The sequence below is a fragment of the Elgaria multicarinata genome, chromosome 2, assembly GCF_023053635.1.
Source record: "Elgaria multicarinata webbii isolate HBS135686 ecotype San Diego chromosome 2, rElgMul1.1.pri, whole genome shotgun sequence".
Classification (NCBI taxonomy): Eukaryota; Metazoa; Chordata; class Lepidosauria; order Squamata; family Anguidae; genus Elgaria; species Elgaria multicarinata.
The window spans coordinates 156,166,679-156,193,370 of record NC_086172.1 but is presented as its reverse complement, the minus strand read 5'-3'; the positions used below and the strand labels follow the sequence as shown (position 1 = coordinate 156,193,370).

The 26,692-nt window shown below is 42.7% G+C and overlaps 1 protein-coding gene across 1 annotated transcript in view; it reads right to left on the bottom strand.

Moving 5' to 3' along the window:
- Nucleotides 1-10,672: 10,672 nt before the first annotated feature.
- TDP1 (tyrosyl-DNA phosphodiesterase 1) overlaps nt 10,673-26,692 on the bottom strand; it is a 41,884-nt gene continuing 25,864 nt past the window's right edge. Inside the window, exons 15-16 of the mRNA XM_063117946.1 lie at nt 24,463-24,571; nt 10,673-11,136 (exon numbers count right to left, since the gene is read on the bottom strand). Coding sequence (XP_062974016.1) covers nt 11,063-11,136; nt 24,463-24,571 — 183 coding nt within the window. The 3' untranslated portion in view covers nt 10,673-11,062. The remainder of the gene's footprint in view (nt 11,137-24,462; nt 24,572-26,692) is intronic.

The following is a 26,692-nucleotide window of genomic DNA, read 5'->3' as shown; positions in this document are numbered from 1 at the left end:
AGTAACGTTGTATGACTAATGTAATGCTGCCTCTCTTCTTCACTGTTCTGAACACGGTCATGAAGATGGCATCTGCTAAGAGAGGCTTTTCACAACTGTTGGTGGCAAACATGGAAGAAGGATATGAATCTTTCCAAGGTAGTGTAACTTTCCAATGCTTTGAACAGGTTTATAAGAATACAAAACAGAAGATAAAAAATGATTTTTTTAAATCAGATTATTTATTTAAAACATTTGTATCCCGCCCTATATCATTAGGATCTCAGGGCGGCGTGCAGATAAAAGCATACAGTATAAAACAATAAATATACACAGCTAAAAAGAAATTAAACCATGAACCAAGTTAAAATATAAAATTTAAAAGCAGTAAAAACAGTTAAAACAATATGCCATCTTAGTGAATTTAACCATCAAAGGCTTTGTTAAAAAGCAATGTTTTTACTTGGCGTCGAAAAGAAATCAGTGTTGGTGCCAGTCGGGCCTCGAAGGGGAGGGCATTCCACAGTCGGGATGCCACAACAGAGAAAGTCCTCTCCCTTGTCCCATAGCGTATATGTTGCATTGTGAACCACCCAGAGAGCTTCGGCTCTTGGGCGGTATAAAAATGTAATAAATAAATAAATAAATGCGGAGAATGGCTCCTCCAACAGATCTCAAGTTTCAGGCAGCCAGTGCAATTCCTTTAAGACTGGTGTTATGTGGTCTCTGTAAGATGTACCTGCCAGCAGTCTAGCTGCTGCATTTTGCACTAGCTGCAACTTCCGAGTCATCTTCAAGGGCAGCCCCACATAGAGTACATTGCAGTAGTCTAATCGGGACTATTGTGGCTAGGTTGCCCCTGTCCAGGAAAGGTCATAGCTGGCAGATCAGCCAAAGCTGACCCCCAAGTACTCCATGCCACGGAGTTAGTTAGTATTTGCCACCAGAACTATTGTTAACATACCCCACTATTAAAATTCCCCATTGAATATGGCCCCTCTAATAGACTTCTGTAGGGAAGCCATTACTGATGACAGTTTCCACTTGGATGATATAGAAAACATGGTTTGGAATAGGGTAAAATTGGGTAGACATCATGAACAGGTTGGCACAAAGCTAGGACACACATTTCCAGAGTATTTTTTTTAATTCAAGAGATTGGTTTGGCCTGTGAAAATTGGGGGGTGGGGATCTACCTAACCAGCAGCAGATTATTTGGAAAGATTTGGTGAATATCCCAACTATGATGTCTTTTACCATAAAGACACAACTATGCAATTCACTCATGAGTTGTCCGATTGACTTGAGGAAGCCCTTCTTGCTCCACCTGGTATGGTGCCCCTCCTCCTGGTGATGAACAAACTTCGATATATCTTCGATATATGGTGCCCCTCCTCCTGGTGATGAACAAACTTCGATATATCTTCCTCCTGAGATCTGTTGTACGCAGGCAGAGCTGCCTTGGTTTGGTGCGAAGGTCCTGCATTGCCACCAATTAAGAAATGACTATATAATTTATGAATTAAAACTGCAAATCCTTTTGCTACAGTGCAATATAAATGAGATTCTGCAGTTGAGAAGAGACGAGCCCCACAAGCCTTCTTCTAACAACTGATTTCACCCAGAACTTGTATCACATTTCCTGCTTTCCAATCTGACCTGCATTTTTGCATATTTAATGCATGTTAAAAATTTTGACACTGTATGAAAAGACCAGCCTTCACAAGTCACCAGCAACTGTTAGGGACACACACCATATACTTGAGCTACTTAGAATGGAAGCCCTACAATTTTCTGGGTACAGTAAATGTGCACTTTACTTATGCCATTTTCATTTTGTCCCCAATTAACTATAGTCAGAATGCACAATCGTTTGTGCACTTCCAACTGCAAATTAGCACCAAACAATCTTACTAAATGCAGAGTGTTCCAGGCATATATCGCTTTAAAACCAAAAAAAACAAAATCACCTTGCATAATCTCTGAAACATTTCAATTTTGGCTCTTGATGGGGAGAAAGAGAGAAATCAAATGGTTGTCAAAGTATGAATTAGAGTGGGGAGTCATGGACTGTTCCCTAATTGATCCTTATGCAGGTTGTTTGGGGCAGGAGAGAGAAAGAGGGCCGACCCCTTACTTAATTATTGCAGCAGAGTAGGCTGTGTGCTTTGGATCAAAGCATTCCCTTAAAGCCATTTTGTTTAATTAGAGCCCTTTCCCAAGCATCTTAAGACAGAAGGGTAGGTGGTGGTAGCCTTGTTTCACATCAGGCATTTGAGAAATACAATACAAATTTGCAGTTGCTACTAATGCTATGGTTTATATCACTTTTTAAAAAATGCACAAAGTAATCTACAGAGGTTATTTTACTCAAAACGTATGGATGTATGATGTATTTTATATTTTTAGTTGTAACTTACCATAATTGTTCCTTCACTGGAATATCAAATATGGTAGGATGCAGCTAACAAATATATAAACATAGATCTGTAACTCTAGAACAAAACCATGATTCTTAACAAATCCAATTATTGACTCAAAGTGTTGGTCTGTTCTGACATAGGCTTGTTTCATGATGTAATGCCAAAATATAGTTAACCATTGTGGGAGTGAGGCTTAGGCTCATATTTTCTTCTCTCCTCCCCACATCCTGCCTACCAATTCCATCCCTTTGTAACAGAAAACTATCGTTTGTCTCACCTGAACTAGCAAACTATGGTTTGTACTTGCTCTCCAAATCGCAGCTTGACTGTGGCTTGCAAATCTATTTTGTAAGGCAATTACAACTTATAGTTTACCAGTTCAAGTTAAACCAAAGTTTGTTGTTCTATCATAAAAACAACATACAGGAAGTTGGGGGAGGAGAGAACATGCCAGCCCAAAGTTCATTCATCACAACACACCATGGTTGGCTTAGTAAAGGGTGGCCAACAAGCAGCCTGCCAGAGCCATTTGTGCAATCCCCACCTGGTCCCTGCCACCACCCCTGAAGTCCCAGCAGCATGGGGCTCCCAACAGCCCACCAATCCTATTTCTACAGAGGAACAGGGTGGGAGTGGAGTGCAGTTTCTCTGCAGGAGGGGGCTGTGGACAACTTGCCAAACAGCTGTTTGATGCTGTGGGCAGCCCCATTCTGCTGGGAAACAAGGCGTGCACTCCTCACACACCTTGTGATATTATAGAGCTGGGGAAAAAAGTGCAGAAAAGGGCAACTAAAATGATCAAGGGTCTGGAGCATCTCCCCTATGAGGGAAGGTTACATCAACTGGGATTGTTTAGCTTGGAAAAAAGGAGGCTAAGGGAGGACACGATAGAGGTGTACAAAATTATGCATGGTATGGAGAGTGTGGATAAGGAGACATTTTTCTTCCTCTCTCAAAATACTAGAACCCGGGGTCATCCCATGAAGCTGATTTGTGGGAGATCCAGGACAAATAAAAGCAAGTACTTCTTCACACAACATATAGTTAAATTATGGAACTCACTACCACAAGATGTACTGATGGCTACCAATTCGGATGGCTTTAAAAGGGGGTTGGATAAATTCCTAGAGGTGAAGGCTATCAATAGCTACCAGCCCTGATGGTTGTGTGCTACCTCCAGTATCTGAGGCAGTAAGTCTGTGTGCACCACTTGCTGGGGAACATGGGTGGGAAGGTGCTGTTGCTCCATGTCCTGCTTCGTTGGTCCCTGGTCGACAGCTGGTTGGCCACTGTGTGAACAGAGTGCTGGACTAGATGGACCCTTGGTCTGATCCAGCAGGGCTCTTATGTTCTTGTTTCACAGACTTGCTGGGATGCCACTTGCAGTTGGCCACTTGCAGTTCTGGGTGGCCAATGCAGCCACTGCAGGGTTCCAAGATGGTTAATACAACTCCAGAGTGTTCCAAAGAAGGCCACCCATGGCTTAGTATTGTCTCAACCAACCCACTGTTTCATTCAGGCTGTAATCCTAAACATGCATACTTGGAATTATGACTTATCAGAATTAATGAGACATACTGCTAAATAGTCAAAGTTAGGATTGGGTTGTAAAAAATACTCCTCTCTTGTTTCCCCAGTAAGAGTTTTAGAGCAACAGAATTAAAACGTAAGTTCAGGGTCCATCCCAGTACCTTTCTCTAAATAAATTTATATAATATATTTTTCTATGATGATGAGACTTGTCTTTAATGTACACAGTAACATATTACAATGACTCCAATAACTGCTTATCTCTTAGGAACCAACAGCTTCAATTATTTACACATTATTATACAACATCTGTCAGTGGGAAAGACTAATCCTATACATATTTACTTAGAAGTCTCAGCTAATTTGCAGGGGATGGAGTGGCTATGCAGTATTACAATGACTATTAGATAGCAAAGACTGGTTGCTCACCTGTAACTGTAGTTCTTCGAGTGATCATCTGTGCATTCAGACATATGGGCTCTGTGCCTGCGCAGAGCCTCGTCTCGGAAAAAACCCTATAGCTGAGGCGTCCTTTTGAGTGGGAACCCCTCCCCCATACTCTACTGAGCCTGCTCCCAGGGGTTCCCGCCCTATTCACTCAGTTCCAGAGGACCGACATTATGGCCTCAGAAATTTTAGAAATGAGGGATGTAAAACCTATACCAATAATGCTAGATCCACACCGAAGCAGGGTCGGTGGGTGGGTTGTGTGAATGCACAGATGAACACTCGGAAAAACTACAGTTACAAGTGAGCAACCTGTCTTTCTTCGTTGTGGTCTCTGTGCATCTCACATATGGGCAAATAGCAAGCTAACTCATTGGTGGTGGGACGATGTCTAGGCAAAGATGGATGATAAAACAGCCCTGCCGAAGGCACTGTCAGCACGTGCATGTACATCCAGTCAATAATGCTTCACAAATGTCAAAGGGGTGGCCCACATTGTTGCCCTACAGAGATCTGGAATGGTAATACCCCTCTGGAAGGCTGCTGACATCGCTACCGCTCAAGCTGAATGCACATGAACAGGGGCTGACAAGGGGAGACCTGCCAGTTCATATGCTAATGTAATGGTGTTCAACGCCCAAGATGCAAACTGCTGTGTAGAGACTGGCAGTCCTTTGTTCTTGCCAGAATAGCAAATAGAGAGTCTTGTTGATTTCTGAAATGACCGAGTCCTTTCTTTACAAAAAGCTAAAGCTCTCCTAACATCTAGTGTATGGAGAGTAGTTTCCAAGCCTAGCATAGGAGTGGGGAAAAAGGTTGGTGAGACAACATCCTGATTCAAGTGGAACTCTGATACCACCTTAGGGAGAAAAGATATGCCTGGACGCATTACTGCCTTATCCTTATGGAACGTAAGGTAGGGCTGGTCAATACGCAGTGCACATATCTCACTTGAATGGCATGCCAATGTAACGGCCACCAAAAAAGCCGCTTTAAAGGACAGCAGTCGTAGGTCAATTTTTGCTAGTGGTTCAAATGGTTTAGATGACACTGTCTTTAGAACCACTGAAATGCTCCAGGATGGTATCATTGGTCTAACTGGGGATACCAGGTTCTTTTTGCGAACTGCCCAGAGAGCTTCGGCTATTGGGTGGTATAAAAATGTAATAAATAAATAAATAAATAAATTATTCCCTTCAAAAAACGTTTAACTGTTGGGTGTGAAAACAATGTAAACCCTTCAATAGGTGGGTGAGATGCAGAAATTGCACATAGATAAACTCTGATGACAGCTTAAGTCCCTTCTCAAAGAGGGACAACAAAAAAGACAACACTTGAATAATCAAAGCTTTCAATGGATCAAAATTGTTCGAGAGTGTAAAGTTTTTAAAAGCAATGCACTATGGGCATAAGATGTGGCCAGTTTCTTTGAGGCCTCAAAAATATTCCGTATGGCTGGAGGCATCAGTACCATCGCCGACATCATAACCTCCAAGCTGTTAGGTGTAGCATGGGCAGGTCTGGGTGTTTGACTCATCCTTGATGTTGAGTTAGCAGCATCAGTATCCTTGGCAGCTGACGGTATCGATTGCAAGCTAGGCACAACAGTGGGGCGAATCAGGGCTGTCTCAGCCACCACGGGGTGATCAGAATCCATCTGGTCTGGTCGCTGGTAATCTTGGCCAACACTCAAGTTATGAATGGGAATGAGAGAAAAGCATAGTAGAGCCCGTGAGTCCATGGTATGAGAAAAATATCTCCCATCCAATTCTGTCCTCTTCCTGCTTGGGTGCAGAAATGTGCCAGGACCGCATTCTGTTTGGTGGCAAAGAGATCTACCTGAGGTACACCGCAACATGTGAAGAGGGAATGGAGAGTTGGCTTGTCCAGTTCCCACTCATGTGGAGTTAGTGTGTCTGTGCTGAGGCGATCCGCTAACACATTCTCGATTCCAGCAATATGTATTGCTATCAGCCTTATCTCCTTGCGGATGCATGAGTTCATAATCTGTAGAGTGAGCTCTAGTAATTGAGGTGACCGAGTTCCCCCTTGCTTGTTCAGGTAGGCTGTAACAGTAGTGTTGTCTGATGCTATTTGTATTGACTTGCCTGCCACTTGTTGCTCGAATGCACTGAGTGCTTTCTGCACTGCCTTGAGCTCAAGTAGATTTATGTGGTTTCAAGATTATTTTCCAACCACTGACCTTGCACCGTTAAGTCTAGAGACAATGGGCCCCCCAACCGAGAAGGGATGCATCCGTGGTGACTGTTATGGACGGTCATGGTGGTTGGAAAGGCATGCCCTGCAATAGGTGGTCTGGAATTGCCTATCATATGAGCGAGGTCTTGACTACCTGAGGTAGAGAAAGATGGGTGTTTCGTGCATTCCCTCTGACATCGGACTTCTGCAAAAACCACATCTGCAGAGTTCTCATGTGGTATCTCACAAACTCTATTACTGCAGTGGTCGATGCCATGAGGCCCAACAGCTGTTGGACTGAAAAGGCAATAATAATAATAATAATAATAATAATAATAATAATAATAATAATAATTTTATTTCTTACCCGCCTCTCCACTTTGATTGAGGTGGGGAACAACAATAAATGATAAAATACATAATACTCAATGAAAACATAATATACATTATTAAAAACATCCTAAAAACATCTTAACCTTAAAAACATCCATCGACGTCAAAGGTCTGTAGTGAGAGACGCAATTCGATAACTTCTCTCCTCTGGTAGGAATGCACAAGCTAGACTGGCATCAAGACATGCCCCGATAAAATGTATTACACTCCTTGGAGTTAGGGATGACTTTTCTCGATTGGTGTATAGCCCCAGAGTCTGCATCAATTGAAATTGATTGCCTCAGTTGATGTTCTGTGGAAGCCACAAGTAGCCAGTCATCTAACACCTTGACAGCATTGAGTCAGAGGTGTGCACATACTACCAACATGCATTTGGAGAAAATCCTTGGGGTGGTACCTAGACTGAAGGGAAGAACTCAATCTTGGTAAATAAGATTTCCCACAACAAAACGAAGGAACTTGTGATGGGACTCCTATTGAAATATGAAAGTAGGCATCCGAGGTCGATGGAAGCGAACCTGTCTCCTATCTTTAATAGCGGAAGAATAGATCCAATGGATATCATCCTGAATTTCTTTGGGGTAACAAAAATGTTGAGAGACCTTAGGTCCATAATCGGTTGACGAATTAGGACTGTAGGACTGTAGATGGGGTAGTGATCTTCATGGTACCAAGGGGAGAGAGGGCATCGAATTCGATTCTGTAACCTCTGAAAATTATGGATAAGACCCATTTCTCTGTTGTGATTTGGGTCCAGGAGTGGAGAAATTTGGAGAGGTGGTCACCAAACACTAGTTCAGGGAGGTGGGGTGGAGAAATAATCTGCAGAACTAAGTCCGAGTCACTGCTCGTTCCGTCCATTGCTTTTATGGAAGGTGTTTCTGGCTCTCGGACCTTGGTATTGTTTCTTCTGGGTTGTAAAGGATTGTCACTGCTGTCCAGAAGGCTGATACGCTGCTGATTTGCAGGTTAATAATTTGACTGAGGTCAGTACCAACGTCGCTGGTGTATCTATTGATGTGCAAACCCCATCTTGCGAGCAGTATTATGGGCCTTATGAACAGTATCCAAAGCTTCATCAGTTTCGGTGTTGAAGATCTCACATTTGATGGTTTGGGCCTATTCAATACGCATCCTAGTTTCTTGTGAAAGTCCTGCAGACCTGACCCAGGCATGGCTTCTCAGAGCTACTGCACCAACTAATGTCTTAGAGTAACAGTCTACCTGATGCCTGGAATTATTTATTTGTTGCCTCGATAGTTTTAAGGCTTCTGTCTGAAAAAAGATGTGCCAAGTCCTTTTTATCATCAGGCAGGTAATCCACCAATCTGCCGACCTTATCCCAAAATAGAATTTGTTAGCCTGACATGGCGGCTTGTAAGTTGGAAGTTTTTATACCAAGGGCCGCCGAAGAATAAATGCACCTGCCTAACATGTCCAGACATCATCCCTCGTTATCAATCTGAGAAATATGTAGTCATCCAGATTTATTCTGTGCCACCTCTACTATCACTGAGTTTAGTGCCGGATGTTAGAACATAAATTCTGCATCATGTCATTGAATCTTGTATATGCCTTCCAGTCTTTTAGATGTAGGGAGCATAGAAGATGGGATCTTCCAAGATGGCTTAATTGTTTCCAGTAAAGCTGGTAAAATTGGGATTGATACTGGATGGGAGGTATCTGTAGCTACTGCATCAAAAACAGGGTCTTGTACGGTAGGTGTCGTCTGTTCCACCGATATCCCTAGAGCTTGTGCCACCTGCATTATCTGGATATTAAATTGTCCAAGATCGGTATCCTTGGGGATATTACGATTGTCGGTATTGATAACTGTTTATCTCTCTGTGAAGTCAGAGTAGGTTCTACTGGTACAGGAGATTGATCATACAGGGATTGGGCTTCCAAAGTGTGTTACAGTCTCCTGAAGAGGTGGTGCAGAGGCCCATGGTCGCTTTGGACTAGAGATGGAGCTCTCGGGCACTACAGGTATTTTCTTCTTCTTTTGCACTGCAGTTTGCTTTGCAGGTTTATTTTTAGCGTTCTTAGCTAATCTTTTTGCCACCGATAAGGCCAAAGATCTGCCCAGTGTTGGGGGCTGATCTGAAAGGACAGTATCCTTGAGAGTTGATCACTCTGGGGATTTATTTTCCATATTGCCACTCCCTGAAGAGGTCTGGGTCTGTGGAGGATTCACCACCTGCAAAGCATTATTTCAAAGAACAGCCTTCAGTCTGTCAGAGTGGTGCTGGCATGTCTGTTTGGAGAATGCCTGACAAAAATGGCAAGATTCTACAACAAGGCCTTCTCCGAGATACAAAGAATGGCTGTCAGACAGTGGTAGTTTACTCCCACATTTGGAGCATTTCCGAAATGGCGCCCTCAAGGCCATACGGCCTCAAAAAAGATGAAAAAATGCTGAAGAAAAAATTAATATCTTTTTTTGGTAAACAGAACTAGTGAATAGTGAAAAACGAAGATCTTAAGAAAACACCTCACTTGAAGAGATGACAGAGAAGCTTTCCTAATGAGCTGCCGCAATGGCAGTTGAAAGAGAACTGAGGGAATAGGGCGGGAACCCTTGGGAGCATGCTCAGCAGGGTATGGCGGAGGGGTTCCCACCCAAAATGACACCTCAGCTATATTAATATTTTTCCGAGACAAGATTCTGCGCAGGCACAAAGCCCATATGTGTAATGCACAGAGACCACGAAGAACCCAAATTGCTTCTTTGAGCCATCACCTGAAGTGTCACCATCACATGGAACAAATTTATACAAAATATATTCTTCTAGCAAAGTATTTACCAGGCCAAAACATAAGTGAACAGCATATGCATTGATGCTTATAATTCCCACAACTGGACATTTAATAGGTGCATAGTATATGTCTAAATGTAAGGGCAACCTGTGTGGAAATTATGTATTTCAACTATGTATTGTTCAGAGTGGCTCAGGAGGTGTGCCACTAAATGCCAATCTTGTACAATAGACTACAATTATTGTTTGCTTCTATTGTTTTATTGGTATTTTTTACTGAGTTGTATGTTTTTATCGCTTTTAATAGTTTAACTGTTTTTATGTATTTTATTGCTGTAAGCCACCTTGGGAGGGCTTCTGTCCTGAAAGGTGGCCAAGAAATATTTAAAATAAGTAACTGAAATAAATTAAATATATCAACTTACCTGTGAGTAAGCCTCATTGAACACAATAGGACCTATCTTTGAGAAGACATGCACAAGATTAGGCTTTCACTTCTTTCACTTCATTTAATCTTAAATTATTCAACAATAATGTTAAAATATGAGAATCTCACCACCTTGCATACATTCCACCTGTTTAGTAGAACATTCAAAGAATGCAAATTATATCTAAACTTCCCATGTCAGTCCCACCACATGTGGGGCCAGTTGGTGGTATTCTGCAGGCTGGGTTCTGCCCATCGACAGTTATTGATCCCTAACTTTTAACAGCCAGTAAGATGTCTTGGCTTCTGTGGTTGCTTCCATAGCAAAAGCTACCTCTCTATACTATATGCTTTTAACAGGATTTCAATTTTAGAGAAATATTCAGGAAGATGTTATATAATATAGAATGCAATGCCTCCTGAAAAGCGTTATATAATGTGTACCAACAGTTGTGGAACAAACTGTTTGCTCATACAAGAGAAGGCAACATAAAAAAGGAAAGGCCAAGTCCATATTTTGATGACTAATGTAATAAAATCCTTTTATTAGTTTTATTTCAATTCTATACAACTTTTCCCTTCATCATAGTGCCTGCTTCCAGGAAAAGCAAAACATGGTTGAAAATATTCAGGCTAAAGGCATAATTCACATGGTCCTTTCAAAACAGAGTAATCAAGTTTATACACACAATTTAAAAAGCACTGTATTATCATGAGATCTAGAAATATTAAGCTTCATGGCAGTTGTTTTCTCCATATATGTCAATCTAAAAATGAGTACTTTAGTCTATAGAAATACGTTTTATCATCTGTACAATTTCATATTAAAATCATCAAGTCTCACAGGCATGTATGAGTGGGTTTAGAAATAAAGATGTTAAATTTTCGACGTAAACTTGAATTATTCATTTAGGAACCCACATGTTTCCATGTGTATCAGGAGCTCTGATGTAGGGAATGTTCCAAATCCATGGGCGATCTAAAATGAGGAAGAAAAGGGGATATTTACACCACAGATACAAAGATGAACTAACTGGGAAAATTAAATTGGATTTCCCACTCTTACATTCTAAGTAGTGTTACATTTCACAACTATTTCATTTTCACCAGTTGTCCTTTAATGATGGTGTATTGCTACTCATAAACTTTAAGCAGATTTTTCAGTAATTTGTTTGATGTATAGTTAGCTTTGATCTACATAGCTTCATAACAGACCACAAACTGTTTGATCCTAGAGTCTTAGTTTTTTATAGCAGAGTTTAATGTTTGCAAGAGGAAATTACAGGCCAAAAACAATTTCATTAGGACTAATTGCTATATTTATTATGTAAATGCTAATTTTCCGTGACCAACATTTGTTAGAATCTTCAGAATTGTTTTAACTTACATTCCTAACATCTAACAGACACAGTCCGACACACTGTTTTAGCATACCACCTAAGCAACACTTAACAAATCCATCCTAGGAGGATTCTTTGATAGCCAGATAAATAATTCAAGCCAAGCCTGAAATTATGGGGAGAAATCTTCTATTTTGGGGAGAGGGGCTTACCCTTTCTAAACAAACTGGACATGTGAAAGACAGGAATAGGCAAAGAATATCTGTGCATTTCAAAAGACTACACAGAGAAATTCATAGTTGGGATAGTTTCATAAAACCAAACACAGAGGACAGTCACTCATTTGCAAGGGGGTGGGGTGGAATAGCAAGGAATTTCACAGCACATGATAGCAACTGGAAAGGATGGGATACTAGAGCATGTCTTGGCTGAGTAAAACTCAGGGCTGCGATGTTACGGCAGCAAGGCTTTAGTTGAAATTTCTATAAATGCACAATAACTAGCTATTTATTTATTTACAATATTTATATACTGCTCCCCATTCAAAATTTTGGAGCAATGGACAAAATAAAATAGAATAAAAACAGAATACAATCTCATTAAAAGTACATTTTAAAAGAAACAAAGTGCAAAATAAACCACAGCTGGTCGTTTAGGGAAGGCTTCTTAGAACATTATTATTAAATTTGTCTCCAATCCTTCCTCACAGTACTCCTGTTAAGCAGGTAGGCCTACTTGCCCAAAGTGATCCAGTGAGATTCACAGATGAGAGCAGGGTCTTATACCTGAGCTTCAAACCCAATACTCTACGAGACGGATCCAGAGAAAAGTGTGTGGAACAGAGCTGGCAGAAGCTGAATTCCTCAGCCCCTGCTACCCCTGGCAGTCTTACAAACAGGCTCCCCAGAGGACTGGGGGACCTTGCTGAAAGGGATGGGCTGTGGCGTGTGGGCTGAATCCAAGCCTGAGATCATTGTTTATTATAATGGATAGTTGTGACCAGATGTTCCACATACACTTACAAAAGCTGGTGTTTTCTGGAACCAGAACGACCCATGATGATGTGAACATCCCAGGTCTAGATTTGAGGGTGACACCACTGCTGACACCGAGAAAGTGCAGGTGCCAGATCTGTGGGCAACGTAATACCAGACGAATGCAGCAACGATGTGCTTCCTAAAACCATTTTCTGTTCAACTCGAGGTTATTGTGCACAGGTTGCTTGAGTAGTGAGTACTATGATCACAAACTGTGAAAGTTGATGTTTATTCTTGTTTCAGCTCATATAACAATTCTATCAGGGGTGGGGAACCTCCAGCCTGTGAAACTTCTATATCTGGGCTTTTCCCTCCAGACTCCACCCCCTTGCAACCCCACTCCCCTCTCATCAGCTGATCAGCATGGTTGGATTTAAATTTCATCTCTTCATTCATGGTGCAAAGCTAGAAACAGGGAAGAGGGGGTAGCTGCAAGAGTCTGGCTGCCAATGGAGAAAGAGTTCAGTCTCTTCCTTCTGCAGCAGCTTTGCTGCATTTCCATTGAGGACACTGATAAAGGGAAACGGAGTACAAACCTGCTGACTGTGTGAAAATAGCATGTGTCTGTATGGATGGGGGCGAATGAATTTAGCCTCACCCAACACCAGCACCCAACCAAGGGAATGTTCTCCTCTCCTGTGTTATACTAATGTTATATGCATGTTAAAGGCATATGTTTAATTAAACATATGGTGGCGTCAATTTGACTCCAGACATCATTCTTGTTGGTTTTATATACCATATATTATGGGGTATTGACGCTGCTGACCTTTGTGCAACTATATTTTGTTACTAAATAAGGAGTGTTAATGAAGGCATTTTTTTTAACTTAAAATGCTTAATACCATCTCCAAGAAATTTCATTTTTAAAACATCCTTAGGGTACATTTGACCTCAACATTGGGTTGATGTAGTAATTTTTTTTCTAACAAGAGTGTTACAGTCCTGCCCATTAATTCTCACTTACGTTTCTCCAAAAGTTGTAAACTGATCAAGCCGCATAATTGTGTTGTACTTGTCAAGTTGGACAGCACCCCAGTTACCTTCCTGTTGCCTGCTAAAGGGCTGTCAGATCCACCTCATACTGAAAACATTATGCTCCGCTAGTACTTTACGCTTCAGGTTTCTTGGGACACGTCACAGCACAAAATCCTGTGGCCTTTTGATAGCTATGTGAGACTGAAACCAGGAGGAGGGCAAGGAAGAAGGGGAAAGCTAGTATCAAAGCCTTTCCTTGAAAAGAATCCTCTGAGACCCTCTGGGAACTTGCATTTCCATGTACCAGCCTTTGAAAACCCCATCTACTATTATAATTCTAATTCACAAGAAAAGGTATACTAAAATCCAACTGAAAGTGAAGGGAAAGCAACAATGCTTCAGAGTTTCCTGCTTCCTATGCCTATTAAGTGTTAATAGTCATTCATAAAATTGACATACCATTTCATCTTAAGTATTTTAATCTACTACACAATGAACAAAGCGACATTTAATTATATCTGTCAGAATAGAGCACTGTTCTCTGTAAAAAGAACAACCCCAAAATGCAGCTAATAGGAAGCCAAGCAATTATGTCTCCTACAAATGCAGCAATTTGCAATAATTTAAAGAGAGACGAAGTCATGACAGATCAATTTGTGAACTTGGAGATTTACAATATATTTCACTACGAGAAAGAAAATGTAAGAGAGTCAGCTACTGTCATAATCAGGAAATGAAAACTTCATCTAGAGTTCTTTAAGGTAATACTGTTCACTCTAAAGAATGGAATTGCAGGCAGCTTACACAATGCTTACATAAGTGAATCACACAGGCAAACAGGTGGACAGCTGGGAATGAGACTTTCTATACAATCCTATCCTCAACTTGCACCAGCTGGGTGTGAAAGGATTGGCTTTAAAACCTCTTGTGGTCATAGAGCACAAAGCTATACTGGCCAAAACATTCATTCCAGCGTTGTGGGACTATTTGATTGTATTAGCAGATTAGAACACGGCTCTCTCTCTCCCTCTGTGTGTATGTGCGCAATGGGATTTGCTAATGCAAGGGGAGAAAGAGCTGGAGGTGTGGTGGGAAAGAGCCAGAATATTCTGCATTTTCACTCTGCAAGTGTGAAGAATACCACTGATAAAGCATCTCAGCCCCAGTGACAAAGCATCAGCACACAAGCAAGTTTAGCAACAGGCGAGGAGACCAGGGCAGTTAACTCTCGCTTTTTCCTAGTAACTATAAACATAAATAAGGATAAATAAATTTAAGATGTTTTTAGAAAGTTTTTTAGGATGTTTTTAACAATGTATATTATGTTTTAATTCAGTTTTATGTATTTTATCGTTTATTGTTGTTCCCCGCCTTGATCAGAATGGAGAGGCGGGTAAGAAATATTATTAATAATAATAATAATAATCTAATGCTCTATGTAAACAAATACGAACATTAAGACAACCAATTATGAAGCCAGCAGGACTGTGAGAGCTATCCAGTATATCACACTGAATGCCACATTTATGATTATCTGTAAGTTGGAGAGAAGGCATGATCGTGTGTGCTTGATGTAACAAGCTCCTGGCTCTAATGGAACAAGTACGCTCCCTTGAAGCCAAGGTTGCTGACCTGGAGAAACTGAAAGAGGCAGAGGGGAAGCTGCGGCTGAGATTGTCCGCCAAAGTATTGTCTTGGCCTGCGATATGAAGGGCTGATAAAGTCATGCCGTGATTGACTTTACCGCCATATTGTCTGTACGGATCTGGACTACATGGCCTGATGAAGTCTGTTGAAAAGCGTGCAGTGCCTTCTGTACGGCCATTAGCTCTAGAACGTTTGTGTGTCTTTGCCTGTCGGCAGGACTCCAGCGTTCTTGCATCATTAACTTCCCGCAGTGGGCACCCCAGCCCGTTAGCGATGCATCTGTTGCTAGGTGCTTGGATGGAACCAGTGGTCAGAAGTCTAGACCCTGCATAATGTTGGACAAGTCTATCCACCAGAGAAGGGTCTCCTTCACAGTTGCTGGGAGCGACAATCTAACCCGATGAGCGTCCATTGTGTTGTCGTACTCCCGTAGGAGCCATAACTGCAGGGGCCTCATGTGAAGGCGTGCCCACGGTACGACACTCACCGTTGCTGCCATGAATCCAAGTAACCTCTGAACTTGGAAGGCAGATATGCTGTGTGAACGGTAAAGTTTGTGTGAGAGTCGTCAGTGTGGTGGCTCTTTCCTTCGGGAGGAAGGCTCTGGAGCGGACTGAGTCCAGGATTGCTCCGAGAAATTTTATCTTTTGGGTGGGTTGGAAAGTCGACTTCTCCTCGTTGATGTATAGCCCTAATGTGTTGAGGAGGTCAACAGTGAGCCTGGTGCTGTGAATGGCTTCCTGTTCTGTACTTGCTACTATCAGCCAATCGTCCAGATATGGGTATATCTCTACCCCACGAGTCCTGAGGTGGGCGCATACGGGTGCCATGCACTTCGCAAAAACTCGGGGGGCAGTCGAAAGGCCGAAAGGGAGCACCTTGAATTGGAAGATGTCCTCCCCTATAATGAACCGGGGGAAATGGCGATGATCGTTGTGGATCGAGACGTGAAAGTACGCATCTCTGAGGTTGATTGATGTAAACCAGTCCCCTTTGGAGAGGAATGGTAAGATGGTTGCCAAAGAGTTCATTCGAAACTTTTTGGGCTTGATGAATTTGTTGAGTTCCCTGAGGTCCAAAATAGGGCAGAGGCCCCCATCCCACTTCAGAACCGTAAAGTAGCAGGAGTAGAACCCGCGTCCTAGAGCGTTTGTTGGTAATCGCTCTATGGCACTCTTCTTTAGAAGGGATATAGTCTCTTGTAAGAGAGCGTCTGTAGGTGGTGAGAATCTTGCGGTTCCGAGAGGAGAGAGGGTAGCAAACTCTATTTTGTAGCCCCAAGAAATGATGTCTAAGACCCAGGTGTCGGTGGTAATGCCCGTCCATGCAGGGTAAAAAGGGGCAAGGGTATTTCCAAACAGAGGTGGAGCGATTGTGATTATGAGGCAGTCAAAGACAACGTCTTTGGCCTCCATCTGGTTTGCCCTTGTTTTGCTTAAAGCGACCAGTGAATTGTTGTCCCTTGTGGCTGATACCGAGTCGTACAATCTTGTGGTTGTTGTTGTTGCCTTGGCAGAAATTGTTGCTGAGTTTAGAACCAGCGTCTTGGACGAAAGGCTCTTTGTGGCTGCTGTTGCCCGATGCCCATTTTCTTGGCTGTATTTTTAGCCTTCTGGATACTTTCCATCGACTCATCGGTGGAACAGTGGAATAAGCCTTCGCCATCAAATGGTAGGTCCTCTATACGGGTGCATGCCTCTTGGGACAATCCCGTCGACCTTAACCATGCATGCCTCCTTAGTGCGATGGAAGCAACCATCGCTTTTGAAGCACAGTCCGTTGCATGACGTGCTGTGTTCAGCTCTTGTCGAGACAGTCTCATTGCCTCAGTATAGAACACATTAGCTAGCTCCCTTTGGTCATCGGGGAGGTAGCCAGACAACGATGCCATTTTCTCCCACAGGAAGAGTTGGTACTTTGCCATAATGGCTTGGTAGTTATGAACTCTTAGAGACAATGCCAAAGAAGAGTAGATTCTTCTACCTAGGCGGTCTAATCTGCGCCCTTCTTTATCCACGGGCACATTGTGCCTTCTTTGTGAACACCCCTGAGAGGCTTCCACAATAATGGAATTTGGTTTGGGGTGAGTAAACAAAAAAGGTGCTGTTTTCTCCTGTATTTTATACAGGTTCTCCAGTCTCTTTGACGTTAGTGGCATAGAGGAGGGCAACTTCGAGGATTGTTGGGTGGTTCTTAACAACACTGGTAAGTAGGGGATGGCTACCGGTGTTGAGGTTTCGTAGTAAACGTCATCATAGACCGGGTCGTTTAATTTTTCCAATGGTTGTGACATTTCAATCCCCAAAGACTTTGCCATCCGTTGAACTTGCTCAGCAAAATGTGCTAAGTCTTCCGAAGGGGAGACTACATCTGTGGTTGCCACTAGATCGTCTGGTGAGGGGGCAGACGGTGCCGGCGATGTCTCCTGTGAGGAGTCTGATTGATAGTCGTCCTCCGAGAAAGTATCCAACCTGCTTCCCACTTCCGCCCATCTGGAACGACGGGTGTATTGAATGCGTCGGTACCGATGTAGCGGCAGTGGGTAGTTCCACTGGCGTTTGCATCGGTTACGAGGGGCGCCTTGGTTGCGACAGTTGTGGAGGTGGCAGTGGTGGCATAGAGGTGACGTCATGAGAAGGTGGGGGACGAGAGATCGTCTCCCAGGGTGGTTGATGGAAGTGCGGGTAGGATGCGTGTGAGCGTCCTTGATAATAGTAATAATCTTGTTCTCCTCTGTGTCTCCAATCGTCATAATAATATGGCGGATATGGCGGTGGTGCCCAGTCGGCGTAATACTCACGCCTCCTTGATGGGGAGCGTGAGCGTTTGCCGTAGGTAGAATGCTGACGTCCCGGAAAAACAGAGGTTGGTGAGCGATCCCGGGCATGTCGGTATGGAGACATTGATCAATACTGATATGTCGGTACCGAGTGGCGGTGGGGTATTGGGGGTAAGAGGGGCCCCAGTTCGTCATTGTATAGTCCAAAGAGGAGCCTCTTATTTCACCCTCTGAATCAGATGCCATTAAGGCAGAGTCCTCCACCGGTACTGTAATAATTTGGAAGGGTGATGGTACCGGGGAGTCCAGAACTTCCTCAGATTGCGGTGTTGGCAAGGTCAGTACCAGCGGTGACAACGGTATTGCCCGCTTCGGTATCGAAAAGGACTTTGGTAGCGAAAGCCTCGGTATCGGGCTCTTCGGTACTGGAGGAGACCTTTGTAGTGAAGATCTCGATATCGGGCTCCTCGGTACTGTAGGAGACTTCGGTAGCGACATTCTCGGTACCGGGCTCTTCGATACCGATGGAGCCAAAGTGGCTAATTTTCTTTTTCCATGTTTAACTTTCCGTTTACTTCTTTTGGACGTCTTTGGTTCCATTGTGCTCTCTAGCCCTCTTAGAAAGCTTTTTTGCAGCTATTACAGAAGCAACATGAGGGAGGACAGGGGGAACTGCTAGGGCTTCACTCCGAGTAGGAGGAGGCTGGGGCGAAGGCTCCATTTTGTGAGAAGCAGCAACTTGAGGGGGCCTCGGTTTGTCTACTGCCACCAGTGCCCTTTCCCAAAGAATTGCCCTAAGGCAGTCTGAGCGGTTTTTTCTCGCTTGACCCGAGAATTTCAAGCAAAACACTCAGGATTCAACTACGTGAGCTTCCCCCAAGCGCAATAAACACAACAAATGTCCATCCGTCTGGGAGATCTTCTGTCCACAGGATGAATACTTTTTGAAAAGTCCTGTTTGTGCCATAGGCACCTAACAACTAACTAAGAATATATATGTGTATATATATATATATATATATATATATATAGAGAGAGAGAGAGAGAGAGAGAGAGAGAGAGAGAGAGAACTGGAGAGGAAGAAAAAGGGAAGAAAAAACGACAGTTTTCAGCTAAAGGTAAGTGTACCTAACTAAGAAGTCTCCAAGAATGCTGTTGACACACAGGCGGTTGAAGAGAACTGAGGAGATAGGGCGGGAACCCCCAAGCATGCTCAGTGGACATGGGGGAGGGGTTCCCGCCTAAAATGGTTTTCAGCTAGTGAAGTTTCTGGAGCTGGCCCTGCGCAGGCGCAGAGCCCATATGTGTGATGCACAGAGACCACGAAGAAGAACTAGCATGATACCCGTTAAAAAATCAATGGCTTTATTTATGGCCGTTTAATGTGTCCCATTGGCGTTTGTAGGATGATGATAGAAAAAGCGATCATTTTCGCGGCTCTTGATATCAAGAAGGCGGTTTTCATTTGAAGAATCTTTACAGGAAATATTAACTGGATTGTAAGGAGGAAACTGCACTTCAATTAAATATTTCCATATAAACAATATTTTTTGTAAATACTTTTTCATTTCCTAGTATATGGCCTTGTTCCTCACTGTCTTGAATGAAAAGGTTTAAATTTTCTTGGAACTTTGTTCTGGTGAGCGCAACATATAGCTGTCCATGAGAAAATACTGGCTCTTAGGAAAACACCCACGTTGTTGAAGGATTGTCCTTGGCTTTATTGATGGTAATAACAAAAGCCGGGATAATGGGGAACTGTCGTCTTTTTAGTGTGAAAGGTAAGTCAGTGTCAGTAGGCTTGACCTTGAGTTACAGTTGTGTAGTGGAGGCTACCATTCCTCCACACCTCAAATACAAATGGGAAGATTTCGGCAGCCATAATCACCTCACACAGCGTGCCATAGGTACCAGAAAGACCCATCTCTGCCCGATACTCTATAGCACTCGGGTAGTTGTCCTCACCGGGAGTGCAACTCAGGACGTGGAATACGTCCCAGCTGGAGCAGACGTGGTCTACAATGAGCCCCCGCACCATCTCATGTTCTGACTGTGTACCATATATACAGAGTGAGAGAGCTCTGAACAGACAGTTCCCATCGCCAGTCACATGGATGATACGATGGAGCACAACTCCCGTTTCCATGAGTAGACTCTCCATAGTAAGGGATCAAAATCCAGAATCAAGAATTAAATAGAGATGCCCAGTCAGTAACCAAATTAAAGCCAAGTGAAAGCTCTTAATTAAGGGATCAACAGCAGTGAAAAAAAGAAGCACTCTCGATGTGTTTGCCTTGTGAGAGGACGTCAAATGGAGCTCACTGGCGAGCTGATTATTATTATTATTATTATTATTAATTTATATAGCACCATCAATGTACATGGTGCTGTACAGAGTAAAACAGTAAATTCCACAAACAGTAAATCAGGTGCATTATACAACTTGCGCAGTAGCAAGTATGCGCATTGTCGGTAAGGCGCCATGTGCATCGAGCCAGCAGCCCCCAGCTGAGCCTGGCATTACTTCCTCATACAAAGTATGAACTCTTTACAACAATGGAAAGGACTTCTTCTGCAATTTCAGATTTTTTAGGAAAGCGCCCTTTATTGGGACTCCTGTGGGAATTTTCGGTCACCAAGCAGTCCTGCACCTGTATGTGTCAGGGGCTACCTGCATGCAAACTTGCAGCTTCCTAGGCCTTCTGGTCTTTGAGAATTTTTTGTTCATTTTTTGGGGGAAACCCCCCCCCCCCCCATTCTGCCCTCCTAGTGAATTCTTGATTCCAAACTGCCCAGGTAGGTTTTCTTAACAGGGAGTCAATGAATACAAAGTATGAACTCTTTACGACCATGGAAAAGACTCCTTTTGCCATTTCAGATTTTTTCGGAACCCACCCCCTTTTTAGGGGACCCCCATGGGAATTTTCGGTCACCAAGTATTCCTGCACTCTTGCGGGTCAGGGGCTACCTGGATGCAAACTTTCAGCCTCCTAGGCCTTCTAGTCTTTGATATATTTTTTTGTGGACAGAGGAACTGGCTATGCAAAAACATTTTTCACTACATATTTTAGTACAAATCATTTCCCATGCTTTCCTGGAAGCAAAAGAAGTATATCTCTTCCATGCAAGAAAACTCAAATACAAACACAAGCTTCCCCTTTTACAGCAAACAGCACACAGATACAGAAAATATAAACATAAATTGACATGCTCTCTCATACACAAACACATTCACTGCTTCATTCAGATGCAACAGCCAAACAGGTCAGACACATACACAGCCAGTCATGGGCTTAAAAGAAATTTAATGAAGGAAATGAATCCTTTTCATTGAATAGTTCACAGTCTTATAGTTCACAGTCTTATCTCCCCCCCCCCCCCACACACACACACTCCAACTCTCTAGCCAAATAGGTAACACCTCTGGACTACACTGCAGTGATGTCATAAACTACTCTCCCTCTCAACAATATGGGTATAACAACTACAGACTAGTTGCAGTGCTGAAGTAACCCATAATCAGCCACAGCAGCAAGTTCTCAGAACATACAAAATCTATCCTTTTGCATGCTGTAACAACAATAGTAATAGTAATTCATGCAGAAGCACTCCTTTGAAGCCATTTTTTTCCATTACAACAACAACAACCCACAATGAACAGAGAAGGAAACTGAATAAACTGTCTTTGAAATCATGAGTGCCAAATGTATGTAGGATGGGGAGAATCAGACAACACAGCCCACATACACAAGCCTTAAGGCATTCATGCATATACATTTATTTATTTATTTATTTATTATATTTTTATACCGCCCAACAGCCGAAGCTCTCTGGGCGGTTCACAAAAATTAAAACCATCATAAAACAACCAACAGGTTAAAAACACAAATACAAAATACAGTATAAAAAGCACAACCAGGATAAAACCACGCAGCAAAATTGATATAAGGTTAAAATACAGAGTTAAAACAGTATAATTTAAATTTAAGTTAAAATTAAGTGTTAAAATACTGAGTGAATAAAAAGGTCTTCAGCTGGCGACGAAAGGAGTACAGTGTAGGCGCCAGGCGGACCTCTCTGGGGAGCTCATTCTACAACCGGGGTGCCACAGCGGAGAAAGCCCTCCTCCTAGTAGCCACCTGCCTCACTTCCTTTGGCAGGGGCTCACGGAGAAGGGCCCCTGTAGATGATCTTAAGGTCTGGGTAGGTACATATGGGAGGAGGCGTTCCTTCAAATAACCTGGACCCAAACCGTTTAGGGCTTTAAATGTCAATACCAGCACTTTGAATCGGGCCCGGACCTGGACTGGCAGCCAATGAAGTTGTAAAAGGACTGGCGTAATGTGATCTCGTCGGCCAGTCCCTGTTAGTAAACGGGCTGCCCTGTTTTGTACCAGCTGAAGCTTCCGGACCATTTTCAAAGGCAGCCCCACGTATAACGCATTGCAGTAATCCAAACGAGAGGTTATCAGAGCATGGATAACTGTAGCTAGGCTATCACTGTCCAGATAAGGGCGCAGTTGGTATATTAGCCTAAGCTGATAAAAGGTGCTCTTTGCCACTGAGTTCACCTGTGCCTCAAGTGACAGTTCTGGATCCAAGAGCACCCCCAAACTATGGACCCGATCCTTCAGGGGGAGTGCAACCCGTCCAGGACAGGGCAAACATCACCTCGCCGGACAAATGAACCACCCGCTAACAGTACCTCCGTCTTGTCTGGATTGAGTCTCAGTTTGTTAGCCCTCATCCAGTCCATTACCGTGCCCAGGCAGTCACTGCCTCACCTGGGTTTGATGAAAAGGAAAAGTAGAGCTGGGTATCATCCGCATATTGATGACACCTCAGTCCACGTCTCTGGATATGTGTGTATACATACACACAAACCACAAGGCGCTCACAAACAGAGAGATATACGCTCACACAACAAGGAATTTACACAAAGACACATCTGTCCCCCTTCCCTTAGGGCTTCAACCCTATGCACACTTACATAGAAATACATCCAATTGAAATTCAGTGAGTCTTACTTCTTGGTGGCCTGCACAAGATTGTTTTATATATCTCATCAACCTGTCCTGCCCCCCAATTTCTCCAGAAAAGAAAGCAGTTTGTGGCAGGGTCCAGATTGAAAGCAACGGGGATGGGAGAGCAATAACAACAACCCCCTCAACCTGCCCCCTATCTTATTTAAGGAAGTTTGCATACTGGCTCCTCAAAGTAAACAGAGAAATAGCAAGCAAGCAAGCAAACACATGCACGTGCACACTCACACACTCTCCCTCACTCCTCCCCTTTTTCCACCACTTTTCTAGCTTACTGATTGGCTGAGCCAAGTCTGCCAATGACTCAGCCAGCAATGCTCTCATGGGTGACAACCCGAGACCCCCGCTGTTGCACAGGGAAGGGAGTTCTCCAATTTGCTAAGCAAATTTCATATTATATTATTATTTTTTAAAAAGTGCCTTGAGGCAGTGGGCTTGCTCCACAGTCAGGCAGCCTCCTAAAGCCATCCAAGGCTTCAGAAAGGGAAGCTGCCACGCTGGAAAAGGATGCTCTCAGCCAGGTGGCGGAAGCAGCAGCTGCTGCCAAAGAAAATAAATGAGAGCAGCTGGCTAATGCAAAGGGAAGCCTACAGCAACTCGGCTGGGCAAAGGTGTTTGTTGCTGTTTTTAAAAAGAAAAGTAGGCATGGAGGCGGTTTGGTAACCGCCAGAAGCATACTTCAAAAGACTCCTGAACATTCTCTATCCGTGAGCCACTAAGATCCCCGAAGTGGGAGCTCTTAGTTGTTTGAAATTCTGGTTTGCAGTGTTATTAGCCTTCTTTGTTGGATTATTGACATCTCAGTAGGATTCAAAACCATTCTAACCAGACGTTTCTGGGTTCTACATACAAGCCTAACGTCTGGGTCACAGGAGGTACTGTTGTGCATTTGTGAGAGCATGTTGCGTGTGGGAAGAGGACTGATTCTGTGATGTGTTCTTAGTGTCTAAGCCATTGCCTTGCATTGACTGTTGATGTCCTCACCCCTTGGGGGTTTCATCAGCAAGCAACACAGCAATTGGTGAGTAGTGGCAGTCTCAAGAACTGGCATGGGAGGGATTGCCATCATTGCTAAATTACCTTTTGTTTCTACTGGTATTATTTTGTTTTTCATTTCACTGCTTTCCATTAAGCAAAAAAAGATGGAATGACTGCACCATGCCTTCTGCCTGGTAGCATTAGGAAGTACCCTCAGTTGACATCAAGCCATCATACTGGTCTGAATAGCTACCATAACAATTCTTTCAATGTGGAGGATTTAGTCCTCTTAAGAGCGTGTCCAACCCTCTTAAGAGGGAACTTAGGTATTGGGCAATTCCAGTACTTATTTGAATTGGTCTCCCTTTGCAGCAGTCTCACAGCATCCTCCTGCTCCAATACACTATAATTATGCTTTTCACCTTGCCAGTTGTTTTCTCTCACATACAAGAAGGAAGATGCATTTTACTCAAGTGTGGTATTCATCCCTTTTTCTTCCCTTACCTTTGCTTTCATACTTCTCAAGGGGCAAATCATAAGGTACAGGAAATGACAACACTGGGTTATCAGAAAAAATGTTTTCCTTCACTTGGAAATAGCCTGTATCTACGCCCTGTAAAAAAAAATGCAGCCAGAGAAATGGCATTATATTCAATCAAAACGTTCATTTCTTTTCATCCGAAAACAGTTAGAAAGATAGCAAACAGATACTCTGTTACACATGGTCATGCTTATACTTCCTTGGTGGGCTCCCTAATTAACAGCAAAAAAACACATCAAACAGTTTCCCAAAACCAAAAGGCAAACATTTCTATTAGCTTTTTATTTAATTGTCTCGTTCAAACAGACTACAACCTCAAAAGGTTTAATAATTTCTTGGATTTTTGATATACATGTGCGCTACTTTATGAATGTATGCTTTAGTGGTCACAACTAGGATCCAGAAAGCCATGTATGCACAGATTTTTTTTTAAGATCCCCAAGTCCTATTACAGCCTCATGCTTTCCTCCCCCAGCTGTTCCTGAAGATCAGGGCTACTGAGTGGGAGTTAATATGGGTACAAGGAAGAAGGGAACATCAAAAGTCTCTCTGGGCACATGTGGAACTGCATTGCATGAGCACTGAATCCTGTTTCTTGTTAAAAGATTTCATTCATGCACCAAGAATGAACTTGATCACTGGTCTTCAGTTGATAGATTCTGAAGACTGTGGGTTAGCAGGGTGGTTTGGGTGAGAAAAGTGCTCACAGACAACACACTAAGCCATCATGGATTAAATAAATCATTGTTAATTTAACCCACTGTGGGTAAACGTGTCGGCTGAACCCAGTCACTCTTTTTAACATGCCCACATGGGTATTGATTATACATACCTGCACACATATCTGAGTGTGCCTCCTATAATAACTTTGTTCAATTTAAATTTGACAGGTATTCTATCCATTCATTTTATAAAACACTCTGTTTAGAAATGAAAAATTTCCATGGAATTTTTTTCTGAAATCACTGCTTGTAGGAGCTGCTATTGCTCTATACCAAGATGTAGCAAATCACTTTGATGCAGACTGGGGTGCGGGGGACCTAACACAGAGCTTCAGCTGTCGTGGGTATTGCCCCAAGTCTAAAGGTGAGCACAAGTCCAACTTGACACATCATATCCTCAAGGACAAAAGAATTGGAAAGAGGAACCGAGAAACATATGGGGTGGCCATAACTTTCCACTTAGTTTTACACTAAGGTACTTGGGGCAAGAAGCAATTGCCCCGGATTCATTTAAAAGGGTGTTTAAATGAAAAACACAAACATAGCTGTAAGGTAAGATAAGGATAATCACATTTTCTAAATCAGATACAAGTTCTATGCAGTGCTGCTTAGCAGGTCAGCAAATGGGATTTTTTCCCTCCTTAGTATGACACATCTTGTTTTTCAGCTTCTTCCATTATCACTATGCTAAAAAGATGGGCAGACCGGCCAAGAATCCTGATGCTACAATTTTTACTGTTTCCTACCTCAGATTGGTAAAACGTCACATGTTGGGGTGGGGGGATCTCAGTGTAATGTGCTATCTATAAAAATAGCTGTCCCAGTAACCTACTTAGCTCAGCAGTCGGTCGTCTCTCTTATTAAAAAAACATTGTCATTACCCCAGTGCCATCCACAGCTCAGAACTATAAAAAGTTTTATGCAAGAAAATTCAAGAGCGCTATAGAAAAAAATCTATGTTTGAAATTATCTTGGGTTTTATTCTGTTTAATTTTTAATTATTTTTATTTTTTATCTAAACTGCCCTTTATGATTTCACAGAAACATGAATGCATTTTTCCAGTGAATTAAAGGAAGGCATGTGTTCAAGTTTGTCCTCTCTACTAATCTAATATCACACCCTTTCAGCTGACTCATTCCAGACTATGCTACTTCTCTCCCCAGCTTCCTAGGCTTTTATTTTTAGTTCTTTTCCTGAAATAATTGTCATTTCTATATCATCCCATAGCTGAAGCTCTCAGGTCAGTTTATAATAAGTCACTAAAAAAATACAACATAATAAAAAGACTCTAAAATTTTGCACACAGAAAAATTAAAACAAAGTAAACAGCTGAAAACAATTTAAACAATCAATAATTAACAAATTACAGGAGTCACTGTCCTGTTTTAACTAACAGAAGTTTTTAACACCCCCATTTTTATTTTTGAAAGTTATACACACCTACCTGCCCCACATTTGCCGAATGCAATA